This window comes from Portunus trituberculatus, chromosome 31 (genome assembly GCF_017591435.1).
Source record: "Portunus trituberculatus isolate SZX2019 chromosome 31, ASM1759143v1, whole genome shotgun sequence".
Taxonomy (NCBI): Eukaryota; Metazoa; Arthropoda; class Malacostraca; order Decapoda; family Portunidae; genus Portunus; species Portunus trituberculatus.
Window position 1 is genome coordinate 8,749,146 of NC_059285.1, and position 27,500 is coordinate 8,776,645.

General features: G+C 42.4%; 2 protein-coding genes across 5 annotated transcripts in view; one reads left to right on the forward strand and one right to left on the reverse strand.

Moving 5' to 3' along the window:
* Window positions 1-171: 171 nt before the first annotated feature.
* Window positions 172-10,881, forward strand: LOC123511540. Of its 4 annotated transcripts, none has more exons than XM_045267536.1 (7): window positions 172-550; window positions 4,988-5,119; window positions 5,210-7,774; window positions 7,968-8,134; window positions 8,537-8,684; window positions 8,753-8,938; window positions 10,725-10,881. In XM_045267536.1, the coding sequence occupies exons 3-7, from the start codon at window positions 5,307-5,309 to the stop codon at window positions 10,744-10,746; spliced, it is 2,991 nt and encodes a 996-aa protein (XP_045123471.1). In that variant the 5' UTR covers window positions 172-550; window positions 4,988-5,119; window positions 5,210-5,306; the 3' UTR covers window positions 10,747-10,881. The 4 variants fall into 4 exon arrangements, with proteins under 4 accessions (XP_045123471.1, XP_045123469.1, XP_045123468.1 ...); XM_045267534.1 differs by having other exon boundaries at window positions 4,988-5,110; window positions 5,185-7,774; XM_045267533.1 differs by having other exon boundaries at window positions 4,988-5,110.
* A 12,740-nt stretch (window positions 10,882-23,621) lies between these two features.
* LOC123511541 (phytanoyl-CoA dioxygenase 1-like) overlaps window positions 23,622-27,500 on the reverse strand; it is an 8,076-nt gene continuing 4,197 nt past the window's right edge. Inside the window, exons 7-8 of the mRNA XM_045267538.1 lie at window positions 26,745-26,957; window positions 23,622-23,881 (exon numbers count right to left, since the gene is read on the reverse strand). Of these exons, the coding sequence (XP_045123473.1) occupies window positions 23,792-23,881; window positions 26,745-26,957 (303 nt within the window). The 3' untranslated portion in view covers window positions 23,622-23,791. The remainder of the gene's footprint in view (window positions 23,882-26,744; window positions 26,958-27,500) is intronic.

A 27,500-nucleotide genomic window follows, 5' to 3' on the forward strand; every position in this document is an offset into this window, starting at 1 on the left:
TATATATATATATATATATATATATATCACAACAAAAAATCTATAATAACAGCCGAGGAAAATGAAGGAACACAATGAAAAACAATAAAAAAGAATGATATACAACACACAAATAAACAGTAAAGATCGAGGCGCTCTGACAACAACACAAACAGTTACCGAGCAGGGCAGGGCAGGACAGGACAGGACAGAGTGGTGCCGGGTGTGAAAAAAGAAATAAAAGTGCATTGCCAGTCTATCAGTGAAACTTACAGCTAACTGCACTGCGTATGTTGCGTGCCACTGAAGCCCATGAACACACACACACACACACACACACACACACACACACACACACACACACACATGGCAACTAACATGAGAGAGTGAGTGATCGCTGGACAGGAAACGACAGACAGATTAGTCTAACTTAACACGCTGAAGTGCGATGTTATAATGTCCACCTCGTTAGAGTAAATACTGAATTGATGATGAATAAGGAAACAGTAAGTGTGGTGGCGTTAACACTGCTGTTGTAGATAGAGAGGACACATGGAACATCAAGGTATAGGTAAGTAAGTGTTGAGAGAGAGAGAGAGAGAGAGAGAGAGAGAGAGAGAGAGAGAGAGAGAGAGAGAGAGAGAGAGAGAGAGAGAGAGAGAGAGAGAGAGAGAGAGAGAGAGAGAGAGAGTGTGTGTGTGTGTGTGTGTGTGTGTGTGTGTGTGTGTGTGTGTGTGTGTGTGTGTGTGTGTGTGTGTGTGTGTGTGTGTGTGTGTGTGTGTGTGTGTGTGTGTGTGTGTGTGTGTGTGTGTGTGTGTGTGTGTGTGTGTGTCCTACATTACGAGGTCAGCAACATTCACCTCCCTCTAAATATTACATGTGAGGTTAGTAATAACTTTTATAGTTTCATATCACGAAGTGAGTCAACAGTTTTGATGTGTTCATATAGTGAGATCAATTAACTTTCCCTGTTCTATATTAGAGAAGGATACTGTTATTTTTATGAGTATGTATAAGTAATATATTGCTTTTATCATATTCATGCGAATCTATTACTTTTATAAGCAGTTTATGTGGACAAGATATTGATTTTTTTCTAAGTATACTGGTGAGACGGAACACACTACCTAACCTAAATCCGCTTTCATTCACAAACTTTATTCATTACTAGACTCCATGCGTGAGTCTTTTTTACCACCTCACAAGCGTGCAGTTTTGTTTTGTTTTCATTTTTGACATGAAAAGCTGCACGAGACTGAAAAGGTAACAAAGAGACTCACATGATGTCAAGCAATGAATGAAGTAAAAACAACAGATTCTCTAACATTTTGCGTGCGAGTAAGAATTCTGACTGAATTCCGGGTTTTCTCTCATCACAGCACTCCAGTCATTTGTAATACTTGAACGGTTGACATGTATAGCATTGATCTACATAACTCCCTCGACGAAGAAAGAATTACACATGAATACATACTGTGCTCCTGTATATACTATAAAAATACGGTGAGTGTGCAGAATATACTTTTTTTCATATTCGCTAAATACAACTCGAAGGTCAATATTATGAAATAACCCGTCCTTAAAGAATCTTGTAAAGAAAATTATAACGTAATAAAAAAAAAGTCGTGATCGTTGTGGTTTGTAAGTGAAGAGAAAAATTTTACTCGTCGCAATCTGATCTAAAATAAACAACCCCTAGTGAAAGTCATGATACTAGACATTGTTCAGGAAAATTCTACACCGTCACTGGGAAAACACACATGGGAATCTGACCAATTATCTCTGCGGCCTTCAGAAATAGTATTAAAGAGAGGACGTACCATTTCAAAACAAGATCAATTAGAGGAACGAGTTGCAGGACTTCATTGTACGCCTCAGCCGTAGTGCCACTATGCGTACAATGTACAGGGTTGGCTTTGGCTGAAGGAGAAGAGTTAATCCCTTCTTGGCTCCAGATTACTCAGTTATCACTCCATTTGTCTCTGGTGTAGATAGATAGTTAATCTCTCCTTGATGGCTGTGTTGTTCCTTTGTGTTTCTGTGAGATACAAGGCCCTGAATATACTCGTGCACGCTCTATATTTCTCTTCATCACTTATACCGCAATCATTTTCATTATATTTCCCGTTAGTTTAACTTGTCATTGTACGTGAATAAATTGACTCAGGTAATCAGGTTAACAGTGTCGAGTCAGGAGGAGATTTTAAAGAGATTAGGTTAAGCTTATGGACAGGGATGATCGATGAGTAAAGACAAGTATGCTTTAAATAGGGCCTGCTCTGTGTAGTGCTGATAGATTGTTAAAAGGTTTCCTGATTTCCTTGTCTCTTGATTATCCAAATTGAGGGAAACCGTCTGTCTCCAAACCCCTATTGCCACACACGAAACCCGCACCACCAGCCAAAGTGACTATTACCACACTGTAGCTGTGGCCTTTGCGAGGACTGAGAGTCACCTCTGCTGCTTCCTCCCTCGATGCAGCCGCATGTGGAACCAGCTGGTGCAGGCCACATACCTACACCACTCCACACTTCTCCAGGCATACAAAAAAAAAAAAGCGTGAATGAGTGGTTAAAGTGAATGTGCAAAAATAATGTGTTACTATCGTTATAGTGTTATACATGCGTTCTTATTATAATCAACATCTCATTTTTGTATATATTATGTTTAATGGTTGCCATAGATATGCCTAGAACAATGTAAAACAGTCTTAGACCTCTGGCAAATTGTACCATCTGTCATTACTTTAAATAAAAAAAACATTAAAAGTAAGTGAAGAAGGTGAAAGTTAAGCTCTCTCTCTCTCTCTCTCTCTCTCTCTCTCTCTCTCTCTCTCTCTCTCTCTCTCTCTCTCTCTCTCTCTTATGCAGTGTATTAATAATCTAAAATATCAGTACACTGCAATTTGTTACAATATACTTTTATCATAATCTTTCAATATCACTCTTACAATAGTTTACCTTTGTTAAAAATCGTGCATTTTAAAAATTGCACTTTTTTTACATTATCACAACTTCATATTGTGTTACATCTTAAATTTAGTATATCAGTACGTGTCACAACATTGGTTGGTTGGATTTGTTGTCTTTAAATTTCATATTCTATGAAAAAATATTAATAAATCTGAATTTATTCCCGTTTTTCTCCGAGATTAAATGAACGCTCCTTTCCTTGCTCTTCCGGTCCACATTCAATATTAAGGTATGAAAAGCTTTACATGTGAACACTAAATACAAAAAGTACAGTATTTGCCAAACGCAACCACCATCACCACCACAACTTCCTCGACAACACACGCTAGACTCACACCCAAGACAGTGGAGGAGTAAGAGGAGGAGGAGGAGGAGGAGGAACGAAGCTACACATCAGAAGCTCCTGGGAAATTTATTGCGCGATCAAATTTTCGGACTGATGCAACCAGCCCACAAGGGAACGAAAACAGAGTGTGTGTGTGTGTGTGTGTGTGTGTGTGTGTGTGTGTGTGTGTGTGTGTGTGTGTGTGTGTGTGTGTGTGTGTGTGTGTGTGTGTGTGTGCATTTTCTTAGTTCCTACATGAAATTTTTCTTTGAAAATAAGGAACGATTTCACACATTGTAATTTTTAATGATATCACAAGATAATCCTCAGCGACAATGAATATAGAAAAAGTAAACAAAAAACACTGGCTATTTTTACAAGTCCGTCTGGAAACAACAGCGATAATAACGAAATAACAAAAATAACAATGATAGTAAGAAATAGTAATAACAATAACAATGAAAATAAATAACAATAACACTAATAAATAACAAATATCAACCAATAATAAAAAAAATTCGACTCTATAATGGCCAACGGCGTTATAATTCTTTTCCTGGTATAATTGACTCACAAAGCAGGGAAGTGGACCTCAGAAGAGATAATATAATACAGCGATCTCCGGATAATCTAAAGGCAGCCGGGCGAGGGAGAATATATGGAGAATTAAAGCACTTGGAGATGTAAGGAACGCTCTCGATTGTAAGTCCGTGCGGCAGTATTACAAGCGAGGAGGGTACGGCGACAAATTCTGTTTTCATATAGACGGAATATTGCAGACCATGTGTGTGTGTGTGTGTGTGTGTGTGTGTGTGTGTGTGTGTGTGTGTGTGTGTGTGTGTGTGTGTGTGTGTGTGAGCACGCGCGTCTTCTCTGAACAATAGTCCCAACCGGATGTCATATTATCGTGTGTGTGTGTGTGTGTGTGTGTGTGTGTGTGTGTGTGTGTGTGTGTGTGTGTGTGTGTGTGTGTGTGTGTGTTTGTTTGTTTGATCTGCTGCAGTCTCTGACGAGACAGCCAAACGTTACCCTACGGAACGAGCTCAGAGCTCATTATTTCCGATCTTCGGATAGGCCTGAGACCAGGCACACACCACACACCGGGACAACAAGGTCACAACTCCTCGATTTACATCCCGTACCTACTCACTGCTAGGTGAACAGGGGCTACACGTGAAAGGAGACACACCCAAATATCTCCACCCGGCCGGGGAATCGAACCCCGGTCCTCTGGCTTGTGAAGCCAGCACTCTAACCACTGAGCTACCGGGTGTGTGTGTGTGTGTGTGTGTGTGTGTGTGTGTGTGTGTGTGTGTGTGTGTGTGTGTGTGTGTGTGTGTGTGTGTGTGTGTGTTCTCCACTCTGCCATGTTATAAAGCAAAACCAGCAACCCCATGGAAAAGTTTATGGGAGAAAGGATATGTTTTATTTCAGTGAATATCAAATCTTTACAGTCACACTAAACAACCAATGTATTTCATAAAAGAAATTTCAAAGGGAGGCGTAAAAATATTGCACACAAAGACAGGGAGAGACAAAAGTTCAAACGCATCCAACCTTTTCTCTCTACTGCAGCAAAACACAGGCAATCCATCTCCCCTGAGGGCGCCGATCTTACTCCTGCCATGCAGCTCCCCTTCCTTCCTCCCGCCCTCGCCACTAATCCAGTCCTTGACCTGCACATGGCTCATCCCTCTCTGCCTTGTTCCAGGTTACCCAGTCTGCTCTGCTCGTCATCTCACCACTCCTTCAACCACTAGCAACCTCACTGCCACCTTTGCAAACCACAGCAGCGCGGCACTTCACCACTTTGATCAGCACCGTCGTCCCGTAGGTAAGACAGGTAGGAAATAATTTTGCACGTTTAAATAGAGAGTACATACACTATATTGTGAAGGCAATGCGAAGGTAATTGGAATATTAATTTCCACAGGTTATCTCACAACAGAGTTTCTTAACTCGTCATAACATGCAGCCTTCAATGTAACAACGGCGATAGTTGGCATCATGACCTGGTATCCATAACAAACATGGAACAAAGAAGTAAACTCTTTGGCTTTAAGGTTATCAGTATCCTGGATGGCAAAGGCAGGGGCGTTTTACAGCGCGTTCTAGCCTGGGGCACGCCTGGCAAATCTCCTTCAATCACTCTCGATGCGTATCTCAGCAGTCTCCCGGAGGACTCCACCGCCAGCTACAGGTACACGAAGATAAAGTTCAATAAATCAGAAATCAACCAGCTACGCCAGTGTTCCTCGTGCTCCCAGTGTGACATCACGCTGCTCTTCAAGGCCATCAAGCTGGCCTGCGAAAACGTGGCGAGCTTCGAGGACCGCCGCTGGGTCGAGCCAAGCAAGGAACTGGAGTACTACTTGACGTGTATCAAAAACAAGCGTAATGAAGTTTTCCATGGACACAGGGAAATGAGTCACCCCGAGTTCTTGAGGACCGCAGCGGACATTCGAGAGTTGTTAGTGGCCACTTTGACCGCAGCGGGGCATAGATATGACAAGACTGAGAGAGAAGTTACCAAGGAGATTGAGGGAGTCCACAGCGAGATCGATAGAATTATGGAGGAGGTGCTCGGGGAAGAGGAACTTCTGATGGAAAAAGGCGATATGCTGACGAAAGATTTCATCGAGGAGGCTGACCGTCGCGTGCGGCTGATGCTAGAGGAGACCGTGTACCTGGATCCCATGTCCTTCCTGAGTGGCACCACCCTGCGGCCTCACGTGGAGAGCATATTTTGCCGTATAAAAATCAAGCAGAGTCAACCCGGTCATAAAGAAGGGAACGTGGAGTATGCAGATATACTGACTTTAGTGCAGGGATCCGAAACGCCAACAAGCGAGGAAACACGCCAATCTTCACCACCAACGCCAGCAAAATACAGAACTACTCTCAACTTTCAGTGTATTGCAAGTAGTGCCATAAGATGTTTCTTTAAGAAGAAACCCGTTCAACAAAAAGTGCCCACACCATCACAACAAACAAGGACATCGATGGGCCGCCCGCAACTCCTGCTGGTACAGGGCGTAGCTGGCAGCGGGAAAACAACGCTGTTGTCGCTCATCATGGCGGAATACATGAAGACCGTGGGAGACCGTATACTTAGGGGTCTGGACCAGTACGATCTGCTGCTACGTGTGCAGTGCCGGGACCACCACAGCAGCTCCTTCGGTGGCCTCCTGCAGCAGCTCATGCCGGACCAGTTCCTCAAGTACCGCAACATTCTGCTGCCGCTCCTCAAAAGGTGTAGGGTGCTGGTTCTCATCGACGGACTCGATGAGGTTAATAATAATTCAAGCAAACTCGTGAAAGACATCTTGCACGAGGCGAAAAACGCAAGGGGCTTCACACTTGTGTGTACGTCCCGCCCAGAGAAAGTCACAGATTTTCTGCCCACGATTCCCTCAGAATACATAGTCATTCGTATGGAATTGACGGGCATACCGGAGTCCGAGCGCCTCAGCTTCGTGCTGCGGCACCACCGCCTCATCACGCAGCAAGTGCCAGGGTGTCGAAGTAGCGCAGATGATCTGCAGCAAATCATGAATGAGATTGGTGCAAGAGAGCAATTCAGACTTCCCCTTAACCTTCTATTTCTTACTTGGATATTCAGCCACGATCCCAGTTTTTCAGCCTCGACCATCACCCAGTCGGAGCTTTACTTCAGGATTCACGAGCTGTGCCAACAAAGACTGCTAGATAGACTGAGTCGTTCTGCCAACGCAATGGATAGATGGACTCTACAAAAAAAGTTACAAGAGGTCGTACAGGAACTGTATCGTGTATGTGTGGTTGGTCTGTCTCGCTGTCAACTTTCCCTATCTAAGGAAGACGAAGACTCGCTCAGATCGGCGTGTATCGCTCGTGGACTCCCGCACCAAGAGGTGTTATCTGCATTCCTCATTCTCAAAGCAACGTGGAGCCCATGGGGAATCCAAGAGCAATATTCGCCTCCTCACAAAGGTCTACAGGATTTCTATGGAGCTTTGTATGTTGTACCTTTGGTGGGCAAAGGAAATGCAAAATCTATTAAAGATAAGATCCTCGGTTCAGGAAAAGTAGACTTGTCTGTCTTCCAGTACATGTTGAGGCACGTGGCAGCTCTACTTCCTCATCCAGTGAAGGAGGATGCAGCAGACCAGGTAGTGAATCTCCTGAAAACAGCGGGCATGAGATACGAAGACCACTGGTTGGATCTGATTGAAGACACCAAGGCAGCCCCAGCAATTGTCGTCTCCGTGGCCCAGCACTTCCCAGTCCCGGAGGACATCATGATAAAGGACACACACGTCAAGAGCTATACTGCCTTGCTGCCGCACTTGCCGCCTTCACGAGTTGGGATTGTACTGAACAGAGACCCAAGGGATGTGATGGAACTGTTTGAAGCACTCAGCGGCCACGCCTGTACTCGACTTTATTTTCGTCACCACTTCCGGTACCCGAGCATCACTGACACATCAGATGCTATCCTGCAGCAGGTGCTGGCCAGGTGGGTGAAATGTGGATTACTTTATCTTGCTAAAGAAGGCTTGATTGAAAATATAGAATAGGATCTGCGGGAGCTAAAATGGAAAACTACCACAAAACTACAGTAAGTAAACTTTTAAATTTGTTTCTAATATCATCATTATGGACGGCGGCGACCCGCGCATCGTAGCTCTCACTTCTTACATTCGTTACAGCAATAAACTAGAAGACTTCGGAGGCCACCTGAGCGAGATTGGAGTGGCTGAGTTACCATCCTGCCTGAAGAAACTAAGCCTGGCAGTCGTGGGAGACGACCACGCACGCCGCATCCTCCTCGCAATTCAAGACCAACCCACTCGGCTCCCTCTCCTCCATAATCTGGGTGAGGTCCAGTTAAGCGTGCTCAAGAAATCTTCCTTTTCCCATCACCATTTAGTTGCTAGCGCTCTTAACTGTTTAGTGTTTGCTTTTATGTGTTGTTTGTGTTCAATTTCATTGTTACTTTACTTTTCCATATTACACTAAAATTTGCACAAATGATTTTTTAAGCCTGTTTTCATAAATGCTTGACAGAAGGAAAACACGCCCCTTGGCATCTTGTTCATTATGCACTGAAGAATTATTGAAGTATGTATTCTTTCAATACATGACAAACTTTTTTGCTATTCTCATGACATGTTGAGCTTGTAAGATCTTAGGTATTACTCTACTAAGGTAGTACATAAGACAAAAGTCTTTTATATGAGCATCTTCAGAAGTCCAACAAATAATAGTACTTTTACAGAGATCCACGTTCCTCTAGCATCCCTGTCCTCGACGACTCTTCCTCAGTTGCCCGATGCCGGAGACGTCATGGTCTACCTCTCCAGTGTCACAGACTACAATATTCCTAAGGCCTGTCAAGTGGCCGGCGCGCTGCAGCCTCCCTCAGGGTTGGTATTCAAAAATGGCATTATCATAGAAAATAAGATGATAAAGCTAAAGGGTCAATCTTTTGCAGGTACATGGGCATCAGCTTCCCTAAGATGGGCGTAACGGTGGACGGATGGAAAAAGCTGCTGGACGGACTAGAGCAGCAGAAAGTGAAGACAGTAGGACTGGAGGCTCCAGCTGCCTGCCTCCCCAGTGAGCTACGTATTCAGTTACGAGAACAAGCCAAGAAGACGCTGTCCGCTTACTTTTTCAGGTGAGACGGAAAGATTAAGGCCTTAAGAGGTGGGATTCTTCCTCGCCTACAGAAGTTAAAGAAGTTTTTAAGTCTTTTGCTCAACTTTTCAGTTATATAATCAATCATTTTGATGCTACGTTAAATGACAGAGGCAAGGATGAGTGTAGACTCTGTAGAGTAATAAATAATAGGAATGTGTAAGAGTCACATGAATTTAGTTTATATCCAGTACAGGTATTATGATGATAACCACTTCATGTAAAAGATGGATCCAGACACGACTTATTAACTTGTGAAAGCACAATGTCAGTGATAATGATTATGGGGATAAGTATCCAGACCAGTCAGTTTATCTCTCTCTCTCTCTCTCTCTCTCTCTCTCTCTCTCTCTCTCTCTCTCTCTCTCTCTCTCTCTCTCTCTCTCTCTCTCTCTCTCTCTCTCTCTCTCTCTCTCTCTCTCTCCTTTATGCTGTATAATTACTTCCGCAGTACATTCTTCCTCCCCTCGTCTTCTCGCCATAACACAGAAAAGCAGGCCGCATCGCTCCAGGCAATTCCATCCCTTCCCGCCTCGCAGCCAGACAAACACAGGCTCGCTACAACTCTTTCAATAACGACAATAGTGCCAAACCGCCTCTACCTCTCTTGTCTTCGGCCTCGTTATAAATCTCTCGTCTGTAGTCTTCATTTGAATGGATGAAGTAAACAAAGGAGAAAGTAGTCAAGAGTTAGGATAAGCATTATGACTATGAGATGGTGTGTAGTGTGTGTTAAGGTTGAATTTTAAAGTGTGCTTAGTAAATTTGGATCATCTAAGTTCTTAAATTCGAAGTGTGTGTGTGTGTGTGTGTGTGTGTGTGTGTGTGTGTGTGTGTGTGTGTGTGTGTGTGTGTGTGTGTGTGTAATTCACCTCGGTCGCCTGCTGGTCACCCAGCCAGTCTTCCCAATTACGGAGCAAGCTCAGAGCTCATAGACCGATCTTCGGGTAGGACTGAGACCACAACACACTCCACATACCGGAAAAGCGAGGCCACAACCCCTCGAGTTACATCCCGTACCTATTTACTGCTAGGTGAACAGGGGCCACACATTAACAGGCTTGCCCATTTGCCTCGCCGCTTTCCGGGACTCGAACCCGGCCCTCTCGATTGTGAGTCGAGCGTGCTAATCACTACACTACGCGGTGTGTGTGTGTGTGTGTGTGTGTGTGTGTGTGTGTGTGTGTGTGTGTGTGTGTGTGTGTGTGTGTGTGTGTGTGTGTGTGTTCACGTTTTCCTTTATTATTACATGGCATTATTCTCAACACCACATATGTATTTGGACACACTGAAAACTAGTGGAAGGTAATAAAATATTTCCATATCCCTCTTACATATAAAAATTTATACTGACCTGCTGAAAACATATGCACGCACTACAAACATCTACGTAGAATACACACACGCGAGCGCACGCACACACGCACGCACGCACGCACGCACGCACGCACGCACGCACGCACACATACACACACACACACACACACACACACACACACACACACACACACACACACACACACACACACACACACACACACACACACACACACACACACACATTCAAATACCGAAAAAGACATTTTATTCATAGCCTACAAATTCTCGAAAGCAAAATTAACACATCTGATACTTCTTCAGTTTTGCTTTCTTTATTTTTCGCAGTACACACGCACACATGTCATTAGGTCGGGAGGATAAAACTTTAAAATACATCGTGAATACTAATTAACCTGATCACTTACCTTTTGTCTTCCTGTCTGTAGACGAACCTTCGATGACTGGTAGAGGGAGGAGAAAGATCAAGACAGGAGAAGTCATCCACGCCTACAAGAGAACAAAACCTCAATTGAGATGTTATGAAAAAGACGCTAAAAACAAGAGTAAAAACAAACAATCATTGGGAATAAATATATGAAGTGAGACATGTATTTTTTTAGATTCACCTTTATGTTGAGAGAGAGAGAGAGAGAGAGAGAGAGAGAGAGAGAGAGAGAGAGAGAGAGAGAGAGAGAGAGAGAGAGAGAGAATTATTACTATCATTTCTTCCTCTACGGTGCCATATGAATCGCATTATGACTCACTTATTGCAACACCTTCAGTCAATCAATCAATCAATCATCCTCCTTTTCCTTTCTTGCCATCCTCCTCCTCCTCCTTTCTTCTTCTTCTTCTTCTTCTTCTTCTTCTTCTTCTTCTTCTTCTTCTTCTTCTTCTTCTTCTTCTTCTTCTTCTTCTTCTTCTTCTTCTTCTTCTTCTTCTTCTTCTTCTTCTTCTTCTTCTCCTCCTCCTCCTCCTCCTTTTCCTCCTCCTTCTTCGCTGCTCCCTCCTCCTCTTGTACAGTAAATTAAACCTATGGAATAATGCGCTACGATTCTGATCTCTCTCTCTCTCTCTCTCTCTCTCTCTCTCTCTCTCTCTCTCTGAGAAAAATAGACATAAAAGAGCGGAATTAGTTCTATATAATATGAAATGCTTCGTTCTCCTGGAATTAAAAGTATATTAACAGAGGTCTTTGCTGTACAAGAGAGTTTTGCAATGTGTATTAACTTTTTCGTGAAACCAAGGAATACATTTACTTCTCTGATGGCCGCTGGCTACTTCCCGTGGTGGTGGTGGTGGTGGTGGTAGTTGTGCTAGCGCTGGTGGTGGTGAGAGGAGAAAAAAGAGGACGAAGGAAAAAAAAAAGTGATAAAAATTGGTAAAGAAAAAAAAAAAGGAATGAACTCAAGGGGGAAATTGTTTTAATCTTCCACCTATCCTTCCTTCGGCTCCTTTTATCATTTAGAACACACACACACACACACACACACACACACACACACACACACACACACACACACACACACACACACACACCAGAACCAACCAGGCCTATCCCTCCCTTTTTCTCCCAGATTAATAAAAAAAAAAAGCAAAAGGGAAGGGCTGAGCTGAGGTTTGACTAAGATAAACATAACTATTTAACAAGTCCACGGCCGTTAGGGATGATGGGAGGAGGAGGAGAAAGGAGGAGGGTAGCGGCGATTCACCTGAGGGAAGGCTGAGGAGCGGGAGGGAAGAGGGAGGGAAATAACTGGGGGCGCGCACCTGTTTGACTTCCCGACCTAAGTTTCTCCTTCCCACCGCCAGAGGCCACCACGTGTCTGCTTGCTCACATGCATTATTCTCACTCATTATCCTTCCCTCGCTTGGTAATTAAGCCTGTGTATGTGTCTGATTAAATGGCACACGCAGCTACAGTGAGAGAGAGAGAGAGAGAGAGAGAGAGAGAGAGAGAGAGAGAGAGAGATTGTTGCAATGGGGGAAAAACACATCCCCCTCTCACTTTATCAAGTACATGGAGTGGGAAGAGAGAGAAGAGAGAGGAAAATGAGAGAAACTGCCACACCCTCCCTCTTGAAAACGGAGACCCTGTTGAGTGTGTGTGTGTGTGTGTGTGTGTGTGTGTGTGTGTGTGTGTGTGTGTGTGTGTGTGTGTGTGTGTGTGTGTGTGTGTGTGTGTGTGTTTGTGTGTGTGTGTATTTCATCCATCTATCCCCTTGCACAGGTTTAATCAGCAACAGTACGTGTCAGGTAGGCATGGGAAGATGTTAATTCCAGTTAATTATTAATATCATCACCGGGACTAATATGAGCAATGAAATACGTGTCGGCCTTTGTAAAACTGTTACTTCGTATTTGTGTCACGTATTCCTCCCAGCGTCAATTAAGTATGATTAGATTATTACATCACACACACACACACACACACACACACACACACACACACACACACACACACACACACACACACACAACCTGTCATTCAGGGTTGTGTAATTCACTTCCTAAGCCAAAAAAATCTGTTTATTGCCTCTGACACTTCCTACTCCAACACCTGCTTCATTATTGACAACCTTCCATCATGTACACGTAATCTCAGGACATTTCACCTCCCTTCCTTATCTATTGTCACATGGTTTCCCTAAAACAATGAAGTTATGTAAATACTTCAATGGTGTTAACATCATCAAGGTCTCTTTCTCTCAACTACGCGTTCTCATTCTAGAGTTGATTTTCTTTCGATTTCTCTCTCTCTCTCTCTCTCTCTCTCTCTCTCTCTCTCTCTCTCTCTCTCTCTCTCTCTCTCTCTCTCTCTCATATCCTATGAAGTTTTAAAATTGCCTCAGTGCTCCCTCTTAAAAATACACATTCCTTATATTTTTTTCTGATATCCCCAACACAGGTTTTTTGTGTTGCTTAGTTCTTTCCCTAACAACCCCTCCTTCTCCCCCAACACACAGACATAATAAAAAATCATTTTTTTATGTATGATATCGCAGGAAAACATTTTTCAGAAGCTCACGTATTTCAGTTTTTAAAGAGTAAATCCTTTGAAAAGAAAAGGAATGCAGACAATCAATATGTCCATGCCAACATCAAATCACCACTGAAAATACGTCAAATTCCAGTCATCTTATAATGATGAAGACGCATTACACTTCTTCCGCCTTCGAACAATTAATGTGACACTATCAGAAGTTCTCATCCCCAACACCAGAATGAAAAAAAAAAAACATACTTCCTTGTCTTCAGTGATCTGGGGAGCAACACCGTGGTAGACAACACCCCTCTTTCCCTTCATAGTGCTTAGATTCTGTATTTTGTCTCTTTAAATATTCTAAATCTTCTTTCACACTATATTTCGTATTTTCTCATCCATTTTCACAGGTCGATGTTTTTTCCCTCTCCCTTACTATTCACTATTCACGTATTTCCTTTATGTCAAGCTGAGTCACACTGTTCCTGTCACGTTCTAATTGAATTCGCTAATGGGGAGAGGAAAAAGAAAACACGGTGAAATTATGTCCACAACTTTTACATATTTTATCACTTTCAACCGTGTCGCAATACCGTTTCATAAGCTTATTAATCAAGCTGCCAGTTCCCTTGTTATACGTTATATTCCGCGTCAGTAACACCTGTTGTAATACCCACCTGTCTACATCACAGTAATTAACTTAACTCCTGCACCTCCACCTCTTCTCAGATGAATTACATTACTGTTGGTGTAAGGATTAACAGTTTAAACTTCTCAATTCTGCGCTTTGTATCAGCTTAATTAATACAATACGTTCGGCGTCTATTTCCTATTATTTATGACACTAACACCTCTTGCTCCTCTTAAGGGTGTTAACAGGCAGATTAACGATTTACAGAGAGGTAACAATTGCAGGAGTAACATAATGCATTTGATCATTCAACACACACACAGAGAGAGAGAGAGAGAGAGAGAGAGAGAGAGAGAGAGAGAGAGAGAGAGAGAGACTGATACATTGATTTTAAGGTACAATAATAAAGTTAAATGGCGCCTCAAGACAATAACATCGACGTACGGAACTTTTAATATTAGTTGAGAGAAAATATAAATAGAGAAGAATACAAACGGAAAATAATAATACAATCACCTCGCACGATATAACGAAGCGAGAGCCAACTCCTTCACGACTCGTACACTGGATTAAATGGTTATGAGAGGCTGGGATCTGAACGAAGGGGAAGTAGAGGCGGGAGAAGAGAGAGGGGAGAGTAAGGGATGCGAGCGAGAAACGGGGATAACTAAAGCGAACAGGTGTCCCGCTATTGAGAACCACTGGACTGAGAACTTGGGGAAGAAATTATTGGGTTCCCTTCCTCGTCAAAGGCTCTGTGTGACGCAAGTGGTTGGTCTCAATTAAAATATATTGATCCCAGAACCCAGGCAGTGTAAGACTTGACGGGTTCAGTCCTGTGGTTTTATGTGTTGTAGTATGCTTTCAGAGTTTGTGGTGTTTTTTTTTTTTTTTTCTTTATAGCAGTAGTTAAGAGAATTGGTTATGTGTCCAAGTTAGTGTGTTATTGTTCTTAGAGCTGTTTAGGAGTTGAGTGAATAAATACCAGGTAAATTTCCTACATTTTTTCAACTTTTGTTAAATGATACTGAAACCGATAGCTGTCTCTCCCTTCTCCTCCTCCTCCTCTTCCTACACACAGTATCATCTCCTCCTCCTCCTCCTCCTCCTCCTCCCCTCCCAGAGCTCCAACGACGACGACATTAGGAGACAAGAAAACCCGAGGCGGCGCGGGAGGGAAAATGCAAGTTTCCCCCACGAGAGAAAATTCAGAGATAAAAAGCACAAGAATGTTCAATGTTTTCCCATTAGGGTGCACTATCTGCTTGGGATCGAGGGGTGTCTTATGTGCCGCCGCCCGTCCCCGACACCTCAATGGCGGGATAAATTGGCCGAGATGACGGGAATCTGGCCAAGTTGCACCATCTTTACTGCCTTTGTCCCGCTGAGTGAGAGAGTGGGCGGCAGGCAGGAGCGGCGCCATGCCATTCCACTGGTCAACGCACGCAGTGGAACGGGTGTATACCGTCCCCCCACCACCACCACCACCACCACCACCACCACTACCGCTGTAATGCACTGCCCTGCCACCACTGCAAGAATGGAAGGGACACCACCACTTACTCATCTCCACTGTAGTAATGCACTGTTCTACCGCAGCTGTAGGAATGGGAATGCCTGTGCCGCCTTGCCTCTAGTAGCGTTACGTACTATTCCGCCACTATCGCAGGAAAAGGGAAGCACGACCCCTTACCGATGCCTCAACCAATTTCACACCCATGTTCTATCTTACCGCCACTGCAGAATTGTCGAGAACTTTGATACGTCATTTACCTTCACTGCGATAATGCACTAACCGACCATTAATGCAAGAATGGGAGAGAGAGCATTATTACCACCACCACCACCATCTCCATTATCGTACTACGATAATGCTCAGCCACTACCACAAGGAGACTAGATTATATAACCACCACCACGTTTTTCCCTACATGTGTACATTCTTATTTATCAATTGCATCTGGATTATCTCTCTCTCTCTCTCTCTCTCTCTCTCTCTCTCTCTCTCTCTCTCTCTCTCTCTCGTACACATTTTTAGTCTCTCTCTCTCTTGTACACATTTTTACCTAGTATTTTTCTTTACCACCGCACCTCAGCCTCCCTCCCAAGACAGGCTAAGACCGCCGGGTAATTACGTGCCGCCCGCAGCCGCTGTCCCGCCGCCACGCTGTCCACCGTCACAAAAGTGGGCATTGGCAGCAGCCTCGCCCTATTACTGCGGTTAATGACGTGGCTGCGTGAGAAAAGCTGTTATTACCGCATTAATTCCTTTCCTGCCATGGCCTTACATGTATTCCTACCTATTTTCACACGCCACGTGACCTTGTTTTTGTTGGTGGGCAGGCTAAAAGCTAAAAAATTCGTCATCGTCTCATTCAGATATTTTTTGACTATTTTTCTTTTACAATTGATATGTTTCTGCTCCTTTTCTGAACTATTAGACTAACTATTTCACTCATTTGCATCTCTCTCTCTCTCTCTCTCTCTCTCTCTCTCTCTCTCTCTAAAATATATGGGAGGATATGTCAGTTCTCACCGTTTCCCCCATAAGGTAAAAAATGTATTGATGGCGGATGAGTTCGTGGTTTAATGTGTCAGCTTACTCCTTGATACAGACAATCGTGTCAGCTATAAACGACAACTGTAGCAGCAACCATTGTGATTGAAATGAAGTCCTAAGAGTTTCATCCATATATTACAGGGGAAAATAATCATAGATGCTCTTCTTATAGATGATTAAATACTAAAGAGTGTTTTAGCGGGTTAAGTCGCAAACAAAAAGTGAAATATGACAGTATAGAGACGAGGATATGACACGGAAATACAAGCTACCACCAAATCAAAGTTAACAAACTACAACACAAAATAACAAGAAAACATTCTCCCCACATTTATCAAGGAGAGAATCAGTGAGGTAACCCTAACCCGCTGGTGAACGAGGCGTGGGTGGGCGAGGCGAGGCAGGGCGTGCGTTGGAAAGGCGTGAGCTACAGGGGCGTGGAAGGGTGAGGCCTGGAGAAGACTGCCACTCCCTCCCTCCCATTCCCTTCGCCGGCAGCCTCAACACCACCACGGTAATATGTTACAACTTGTGTCCTTCCATGTGTCTTACCTACATCCTGAATTGAGTTACGGCTGAACTTGCCCGAGAAAAGTGCTATGATGGGTGGGTGTGGCGGCCTCTCCCTCCCACTCCCCTCCCTCTCCCTTGACCTACCTCTCCCTACACACACACACACACACACACACACACACACACACACACACACACACACACACACGTTACCTACGCTTTTCATTGTATACAGTGGTCATGTTAGTAGCCAGCCATAGAAAATGACGAGTATTATTTCCTCATATATTGAAGTAATTCTTGACGAAATTACTCCATACCCATTCCGATAGATGACTAATTATTGTTTGGTGAGATTGTGTACTGCATTGTTTTATCTGTTATTATGGTTCTATTTTCAAAGGAATCTATAGAAGAGAAAATCAACCAAGAAATTTTATATGGAAATTAAGTTATTTTAGGAAAAATATAACCAGCGACGGTGATAACACGAATAAGAAAGAAATTGATATGCAAGATACGAGTAGGACTGTAAAATTATCCAGAGATACGAAAATGGAAACTTTATCATATCCTAAACACAAACATTTTTTTTTCTTTTTACGCTTTGGCCTATAGCGCCTGTAGGTACAATTGAAGAGTATATGTGAGAAGCGCTGTTCAACTTCCTCCCATTAGTGACGCTGGCAATTTTATTTATAGTGGTACCCATACCAGGCCCTATATCACCACCCAAACGCATCTTTGATGTAACCACCGAGAACCTGTGTATCATGGTGACATGTAGGTAACTTTAAACCACTCGACAAATGGCAAAGTTTCTAAGATTGTACGTGGTGGTATTCGATCCCACGGTCACCATCTTATCCACTACGCCATCGCCTCACTTAACATACAAAAATTAACTTCCCAATGCAGCAAATCAATCACCAGCCTTCCTATTTCCTGAAATACACAACCCTAACAAAAGAGTGAAAACATTAATCCCAGTTCCACTAATCTCCTAAACAAACTCAGCATCAAACAGACTTTTCAATCGTTATGATGAGCAGACTGCGTCCTTGACCTTCACCTTCACATTGACCTGCTCTGGGACGGGTTTCACATGTGCCAATCATGTGAGCCTTTATTTGCTTTTTTTATTTTTTACTTTATTTCCTCAATTGATCAGTTACACTATTTTTGTATTCCCATATTCAACATTTCCGTTTCTTTTACGTATAGAAAAGATGTGAAGGAAAAAATGAGAAAAAGAATGCTAACATCTTTCAACCTTTCCTTGATCACGAATGCTAAGCCTTCACTCCTTACTCATAGCTCCAGAAGTAGGAGAGATGGACCACAATGCATTCAACACTCTAATTCCTGTTAAATCATACAGTAGAGCTATTCACATACTTGTGAAAACCAGAACAAACACAACAGCAAAAAAAAAAAAAAAAAAAACTGAAGAGGAAAGATACTAACATGACATCAAGTTAATCAGTAACTTAGAAACCTACAACGCTTTTTTTTTATTTGTACCAATACCAAGCTAAAATCCCTGTTAAAGAGTAACAATAATAATAATAATAATAATAATAATAATAATAATAATGATGATGATGATGATGATGATGATGATGATGATGATGATGATGATGATGATGATGATGATGATGATAATAATAATAATAATAATAATAACAACAATGATAAGTGAAAAAGATAAATGAATAAACAAATACATTTACATCTATACAGTCACAACTTGCTAACTTTCCATCGATCCCTGACACCTAATATAGGCACTTAACACCTGTGTGCTTATTAATTAACCTCCCTGTATTGGTGCAATTACCCACCGCTGAACATCCACTCACGTCCCTATTTATTATCCTCCCTCGGGGCGCACACATCCAGACGCGATAAGTTATAAGTTGGTGATGTAAATTTTCCACCTGAATATTTACTCCCGATTGAGTGGCCTAAGGCAGAGAGCGGCGGGACGGAACTGTGGTGGGGTGGGGTGGTGGTGAGGGATATTGGGGAAGGAAAAGGTAGGACGATCTAGACCCGGAAGGCAGGGAAGGTTGGGAGGAGCTGAGAAGGATTGGTGTGGCTGGGAGAAGGTAAGAGATGGGCAGGAAGGAATGGAAGGGTTGAGGAAGAAATGGGAGGGGCGGGAGGTAAGTAAGGGAAAGGAAGAAGAGGAAAGGGAATGAGGATTGAGGAGCTTGTGCATCCGTGTGGAAAGAGAGGAGAGTGAAGAACCCACACAGATTTATCGGGAAAATAGTGGAAGAGTTTAGAAATAGATACGTATAGGTTTGTGTGTGTGTGTGTGTGTGTGTGTGTGTGTGTGTGTGTGTGTGTGTGTGTGTGTGTGTGTGTGTGTGTGTGTGCTGAAAGATGTTGTATATTGTATAAAATATTGGATATTTATATGCCATAAACAATTGGTCACTGTTTTCAATACACTTCTAAAGTTAAATTAAATTAATTCTAGTTACTTGAATGTTATAAGATTTTTAGGAACTCATGTAAGTTTACTTCGGTTTTATTACTTTTATTGTGTTTACAAGGTTTTAGTTTTATGTGGTTAGTTTAATGTTTTAAAAATTGATGCAATTTTACTGGGTTTTATTGATTTTATTGTTTACAAGGTTTTAGTTTTATGTGGTTAGTTTAACGGTTGTTTGTTTTTTGTTTGTCTTTTGACTATATTTCCTAAGATTAAGCTTTGTGTATTCTTTGGGTGGTAGCTTTAACAGAACTTTCTTATTTTCTTTAGTTTGCTTGTTTGTTTGTTTTATTTTGTGAGTTACTGTGATAATAATATTGTCTTGTCATGCTTGAAAAGCTAATGTATGGTGATTTTGTTTATGTGTAACGAGATCGTTAACACTTTGTCTATTTTTCTGGACCATTCCTTCAGCTGTATTCAAATTTGTTGTCGTGGTCAATAAAATTGAATTGAATTGAATTGTGTGTGTGTGTGTGTGTGTGTGTGTGTGTGTGTGTGTGTGTGTGTGTGTGTGTGTGTGTGTGTGTGTGTGTGTGTGTGTGTGTGTGTGTGTGTGTGTGTGTGTGTGTGTGTGTGTGTGTGTGTGTGTGTGTGTGTGTGTGTGTGTGTGTGTGTGTGTGTGTGTGTGTGTGTGTGTGTGTGTGTGTGTGTGTGTGTGTGTGTGTGTGTGTGTGTGTGTGTGTGTGTGTGTGTGTGTGTGTGTGTGTGTGTGTGTGTGTGTGTGTGTGTGTGTGTGTGTGTGTGTGTGTGTGTGTGTGTGTGTGTGTGTGTGTGTGTGTGTGTGTGTGTGTGTGTGTGTGTGTGTGTGTGTGTGTGTGTGTGTGTGTGTGTGTGTGTGTGTGTGTGTGTCCATAGGTGAAATTCTGTAAAATCTTATTGACTTCCTCCTTCAACAGCAAGGTCGCATATGGACTGAGGTGTACAAAGAGTTGGGTTTCTCTATAGCATACATAACCCACTCCCATTCCTCGCCTTGGAATACCTAGGACACAGCTCTCCATAACCACCGCAGTCGCACACCCCGTCGTGATACCGGGACTACCTTCAGATAGAGGCAGCGGCGGCATATTATTATGGAGTCACTGTGGCTCCTTATTGGCCTGGACCCCCCGGTAATATGCGTATGAAGGCTAGACGAACCCTCACAATACAGACTTGAGAGGTGGGGGTAATAACTCGTGTTGCCCTATCGACTCCTGCTGATGACGACAGCTTCGATTAAAAAGCGGTTGAGAATTGCAAATTTACTTAATTTTACATGTGTAGTAAATAACATGATTATTGTGGTTAGAATAAAATAATGGGAAGTATGCAACAATACTTTCGTTATTATATAGGGATTACATTATATGCACTTGTCATGAGTTACTTAGAGTCAACAATACACCAATTCAGAATCAAATGTCAAAAATTACTTTAGAGCATGACGCCATTCTGAAGAAAAACAAGTCTCTTACAGAAACACTGAACACAATCCCTCAGCTGGGTGTATTTAGCCCATCACACCCTGGAAACACACCGCAGTCTGCCGCAGCCCGACGCCTGTGTTAAAGGTATTCAGAGCGCGAAAAGGTTAGGTGAACTGAGCCGAAATGGTGTTGGAAGTGTTCTATATAGTTGCCTTTATAGTCACTAATCACACCAAAAAAACATGCGCATTTCGTACATAAATAAATGTTACATATTGACACACACACACACACACACACACACACACACACAAGATGAGCGGGTGAGTGCAGCAAGTCCTTTCGCAGTGCCTCTAGCGGCGCAGTCATCCCCGCCGCCCCACAGCCTCGGCTAATAGCACGCTGCTCTAATCCTGCTCATCCCCACGCACGGATTCATTCTCTCTCTCTCTCTCTCTCTCTCTCTCTCTCTCTCTCTCTCTCCTGTACGCCCGTCGAACATAAGCCACCTGCCTCACCTGTTTTCACTAATGCCCGTGTGTGCGTGTGTGTGTGTGTGTGTTTCACCTGTTTCACCGTGCCTCAGAACCACCTCCCATGACGGTTCGCTTGTTTAACCATTTTTCATATCATTCTCTCCTGTTCACATCTAAAGCTCAGCAGAACCCTATTTATACCACCTTCATATAATTCATAGGCTGAAGAAACTGGCAATGGCACGTCACCAACGCCACATATAATGATAAAACAATCGCCCACACTATGATCAACTCTTCTGATTGAAACCTTATGTAATTTGATAATAAAAGTACTATTGTTAAATTTTCCCTTGTGCTTTAAATCACATCACAAATAAAGAAGGTAACTCAGAACACCAATAAAACAGGTATTATCTTAAAAACAATATGAACTACACCGGAGACGACTGCTGTGTTGGTGACGGTACAATAAATCACAACCTTACATTAAGACACCGATATTATTTAATATAAGGAGTGATGTTATGCTTCTTACCTCTTTAAGACAGCCTGGAGACCAGAAGAAACTCAAGTATTCACGAACGCACTGGGCAAAAGGCGTACGCCTGTCGCCATGTATTCCTTCCACGCAGGGATCCCTCAAAGTGGCTGAATGATATTACTCCCCTGCAACCTCTAAGTGAAGTCTATGTTCTTCCCGTATACGTGTTATCTTTTCGTCGTCGAGATTTATCTGTTTTTACTGAAGCCTTTATTCACTATTAGGTGCTCACTGTGCATTCGGATATTGTATTATATTAGCTAAATCTTCATTCTCTCCATGGGCACTACTTAGCATGGCGCAATAATTCAAGAGTTCTTCTTGTACAGAAAACGAGACAGTTTGAGGGAGTCTCTTCGATAACTTACGCCTAATAAATAGTTGCCACTTTATTACTACATTTTTCAATCTCAATAATGATATTTTTTTGTTTATCATTAATGTTCAAAGTCTCAAGAAATATCAAATATGAGAAAGTTAGATAAACTAACCCATTAATAATAAATTATGTATGAGAGAGAGAGAGAGAGAGAGAGAGAGAGAGAGAGATTCAACTTCGTCTTTTATTAAGTCTCACAAATCAGAAATGTGTCTCGCTTTGTCCCTTCTTCAGCCATACATCACCAGGCCGGGGAGGTACGAGGATGAGTGGCGGCGGTGGTGGTGGTGGTGGTGGCGGAGGACGAGAATGAGGACAAATGTGAGGAATCTGCTACAGTGACTTTCCACGGTAATTATTTAGTGTAGGATTTTAATGTTTTTGTTTGATCATATCTCTTCACTTATTTGCCTTCAGCATTTGTTAAAAGATTTAATTATAAAACCTGCAGAAAGATAAAATATAGAAATAGTGAGATATTCTACCACTTCTATTACTACTACTTCTACTATTACTACTACCACCAACACTAGTAGATAGTGAAAATATCACTAACTACAACTTCGCTAAAACATCACTAAATCATGGGGCTGGAAACCACACCGCGCCAAACGTTATGATAAATAATATCCATCCAATCACTGCTGCACTCTTTCCCTCAGCAGCAGAGCAGCGCGTGGCCGCTCTGCTCGCTGTGGGCCGCCGCTCCGCCTCACCTCCAGGCCTTCTGCGATGAAGTTTGGAACCTAATATTGAATGGCTCCAGGAGAGCAATCGTGTTTCCTGGAAAATTCGAGATAAATATTGTGGACTCCATTACCTATTTACCATTTACTCTTCCTGGAGGCCACAGACTTGCATTGCCTTGCTGGAGAAGAAATGTCAGTCAGGTCGCCGTTCTTTTGCGAGGTGATGTACATTGGATAACTTTTCTCATCATGACGTGGATCGATGCGTGCACAGTTGGAGCGTAGTACGATGGGGAAACTTGTCGTTATATGAGTTCTTACTTCCTTTTCCTAGTAAATCTAATAATCCTGCTAGACTACACTTTTTATGTTTGGCTAGCATACCAACATATTCTTGTTGGCTTAATCCCATCTTATGATATGTACTGTGAAAAATATTCAGTCAAGAACTTTTTAATCTCATGTTCTTTTCCGGGGAATCCAATAATTTTGATAATGCTATGAGATTTGGTGTTCATTTGGGTAAATATTTCTTGGTTATTTATCTATTTATCTATTTGTTCTAGGGAGAACTGTCTTCTGGTTTTTCTAAATATTTACTTTTTGTAAATCAGATACTTCTGATACTCTGTTAGGATTATCAAACATTAACGTGCGCGTTTGTCTGTTTATCTATTCATTTCCATATTAAATGTAAGAAAAATTGTCGTCTAAAAAATCTATAATCTTCCTTTGTGACAAATTTGATAATCTTTAAAAGATGGTAGGCTTGTTTGGCACATAAATTGTGTTTGTGTGTTAATCTATCCATCCATGTACTTCTTTATTCCCGAGCCTTGTCCTCGTCCTCCTTCAGGAACCACTGGTCGTCCATGGAGAACTTTTGGCACTCCAGCAGCGCCGAGTCACTCACCTGTCAAGACAAAGACCGCGAACTAAAAGTAAGTTGTGGTGTGGCGAGGGAACACAAAAAGAGTAAGAAAGTGAGGTGATGCAAAAAGTTCCCGCCTGCATGATAGCGGCAGTGGCCAGCCTATCACACGCGCCCATGGCGAAGTGTCCATCATGACCGTGATGATGGTACGGCGCGTGGCTTTCGATACGTGCACGTCAGGTTTTAAACCAGTAACATAATAGCTTTGAATACATTATCGGCATGATAGAACAAAATTTTGTACATTTTTTTCGCGCCACTGTCTATATAATCTACAGGTATTGCGATAGTTGTTAAAAATTGTTACGGTGCAATATGGAGTCAATGATAAAAAAAAAAAAAAAAACATATACCTTATATAGACATTCCGATTCTGTGCCAGTTTAAAAACGTGTCAGTCTGTGTCCATCTTCCCTTGGGATGATTATTGTTTTCATGTCAGAGATCCTTCTCTTTGTGCCGAGCGCATAACAGAGGTGATTATCTCTGGCATGGAGCTATACATTCCTCATACTTTCTCTAACCCTAAAGCTAAAAAGCCTTGGTTTAACTCTGCTTGTTCTCGTGCTGTCAATGATAGAGAGGCGGCTCACAAACGGTTCCGTAGCCATCCAACTGCTGAAACTCATGCCCTATATATTTCTGCCCGTAATCATGCCAAATCTATTCTCCAACTTACTAAAAACTCTTTCATCAATAGAAAATGTCAAAGTCTTTCCAATTCTAACTCCTCTCGAGATTTCTGGCATCTAGCCAATAATATCTCTAACAACTTTACTTCTTCGTCTTTCCCTCCTTTACTTCATCCAGATGGCTCTACAGCTGTCTCTTCTTTTCTAAAGCTGAACTCTTCGCTCAAACCTTTGCTACCAACTCAACTTTGGATGATTCTGGGCATATTCCTCCTACTCCTCCACCCTCTGACTACTTCATCCCTAAAATTAAAATTCTTTATAAAGACGTTTTCCTGGCCCTCTCTGGCCTTGATTCTCGGAAGGCTTACGGTCCGGATGGAGTCCCTCCTGTTGTTCTCAAAACTGTGCTTCCGAACTCGCTCACTGCCTGGTCAAACTCTTTCATCTGTGTCTCTACTTCTATTTATCCTTCTTGCTGGAAGTTTGCTCACATTCAACCTGTCCCTAAAAAGGTGACCACTCCAATCCTTCTAACTACCGCCCTATAGCTTTGATTTCCTGCCTTTCTAAAGCCTTTGAGTCTATCCTTAATAGGAAGATAATGAGGCATCTATCAGCTCACAACCTTCTCTCTGATTGCCAGTATGGTTTCCGTAAAGGCAGATCTACTGGTGATCTTCTTACTTTCCTAACTGAATCTTGGTCATCCTCTTTAGGGACTTCGGTGAAACCTTTGCTGTCGGCCTTGACATATCGAAAGCCTTCGATAGAGTCTGGCACAAATCTTTAATTTCTAAACTACCCTCCTACGGATTCTATCCTTCTCTCTGTACCTTCATCTCCAGTTTCCTTTCCGATCGTTCTATTGCTGCTGTAGTAGACGGTCACTGTTCTTCCCTAAAACTATCAACAGTGGTGTTCCACAGGGTTCTGTCCTATCACCCACTCTCTTTCTATTATTCATCAATGATCTCCTAAATCTGACTCAATGCCCTATCCACTCCTATGCTGATGATACCACCCTGCATTATTCAACAGCGTTCAACAGACGCCCAACCCAACAACAATTAAATGACTCAAGGCGAGATGCTATAGGACGCCTAACTTCTGATCTTTCACTTGTTTCTGATTGGGGCAGAGAAAACCTGGTTTTGTTCAATGCCTCAAAAACTCAATTTCTACAACTATCTACTCGACATAACCTTCCAGACAACTATCCTCTCTTCTTCAATAACACTCAACTTCCCTCTCCTCTACATTAAACACACTCGGTCTATCCTTCACTAAAAATCTAAACTGGAAATTTCACATCTCTACTCTTGCTAAATCAGCTTCCAAGAAGTTAGGTGTCCTATGGCGTCTTCGTCCATTTTTCTCTCCTCCCAGCTGCTTGCTCTGTACAAGGGCCTTATCCGCCCGTGTATGGAGTATGGCTCTCATGTCTGGGGATCCACACACAGCTTTACTAAACAAGGTGGAATCTAAAGCTTTTCGTCTTATCAACTCTTCTCCTCTAACTGACTGTCTTGATTCTTTAAGTCACCGCCGCAATGTTGCATCTTTATCTGTCTTCTACCGCTGTTTTCATGCTGTCTGCTCTTCTGAACTTGCTAACTGCATGCCTTCCCCTCCTGCGGCCTCGCTGCACAAGACTCTCTACTTCTTCTCATCCCTATTCTGTCCATCTTCCTAATGCAAGAGTTAACCAGTATCTTCACTCCTTCATTCCCTACACTGGTAAACTCTGGAACTCTCTACCTGTGTCTGTATTTCCACCTGCCTATGACTTAAACTCTTTCAAAAGAGGAGTGTCAAGACACCTCTTACGTTAACTGGACCCTCCTTTTAGATTTTTTTTGTATTTTCTCTTTCTCCTTTCTTCTTAACAGGGCCTGGCAACCAGCGGGATTTTTTTTTTTCCAACACTTTGTTTGCCCTTGGCCAGTGCCCTTGTAATGTAAAAAAAAAAAAAAAAAAAAAAAAACCTCCATTCAGCATTGCCATAAGTATAAGATTTCTTTTCCTTTGTACTCTTGTCACCCTTTACCTTGATGTACAGTAAATTGTAACATTTATTCTGAAATACTTAGGGGCAATTGTTTCTTGAGTTCACTGCGAAAGAGATTAAAAATATATTTACTTGACCTTTAACGTATCCAATACTTAAATTCCTCCCTGACTATCATACAACACTAAAGTCGGCTTACTTTCTTCATGTGAACGTAGCCAGCGTGGGGTGTGTAGCGGGGATGGTCAGGCCCCATGTAGGTCCTGTTGTGCTTCTGGTTGTAGGCGATGACGTAGGACCAGCGCCTTTTGTCGGTGGTGTTGGGCAGGGAGCGGTGCAACAGGTTTCCCGTGAAGTAGAGGATGTCACCTGCCTTCATTTCCATGTACAGATGCTCGTGTAGCTTCCTCGCCTGCAGAAATCAAGAGAGACTAGAAAACTGCAGGAGCTACACGGGTATGTTGAAGTTATTATTATTTGGAAACCTCAATAATTCTTATTAGATAAGAAAAGACATCAAATTGTTTAAAGATACTGTTCCAAAGTATAAGGTCTAAGTATTTAAGTGGTATAAGGGCTACAACAAAGGAGACATGAGCAAAGTTCTTATGATCAGTAGACAGGATAGGGCCAGAAATAATCGGTTTAAGCTGGAGAAATTCAGGTTTAGGAAAGAAATGGGAAGGAACTGGTTTTCTAACAGAGTGGTTGATGAATGGAACGGACTCAGTAATCATGTTGTTAGTGGTGCACGACTCAATAGGGAGCGTTAAAAAAAGGCTTGGCAAACTTATGGATAGGGATGATGGATGGAATTAAGTAGCTTAGTTCATACAGGGACTGCCACGTGTAGGCCTGACAGCCTCTTGCAGCTTCCCTCGTTTTCTTATATTATTATGTTCTTGATGTTCATTTTAGAGAACGACATTTTCAAACCTCATCCTTTAGCCTTTCT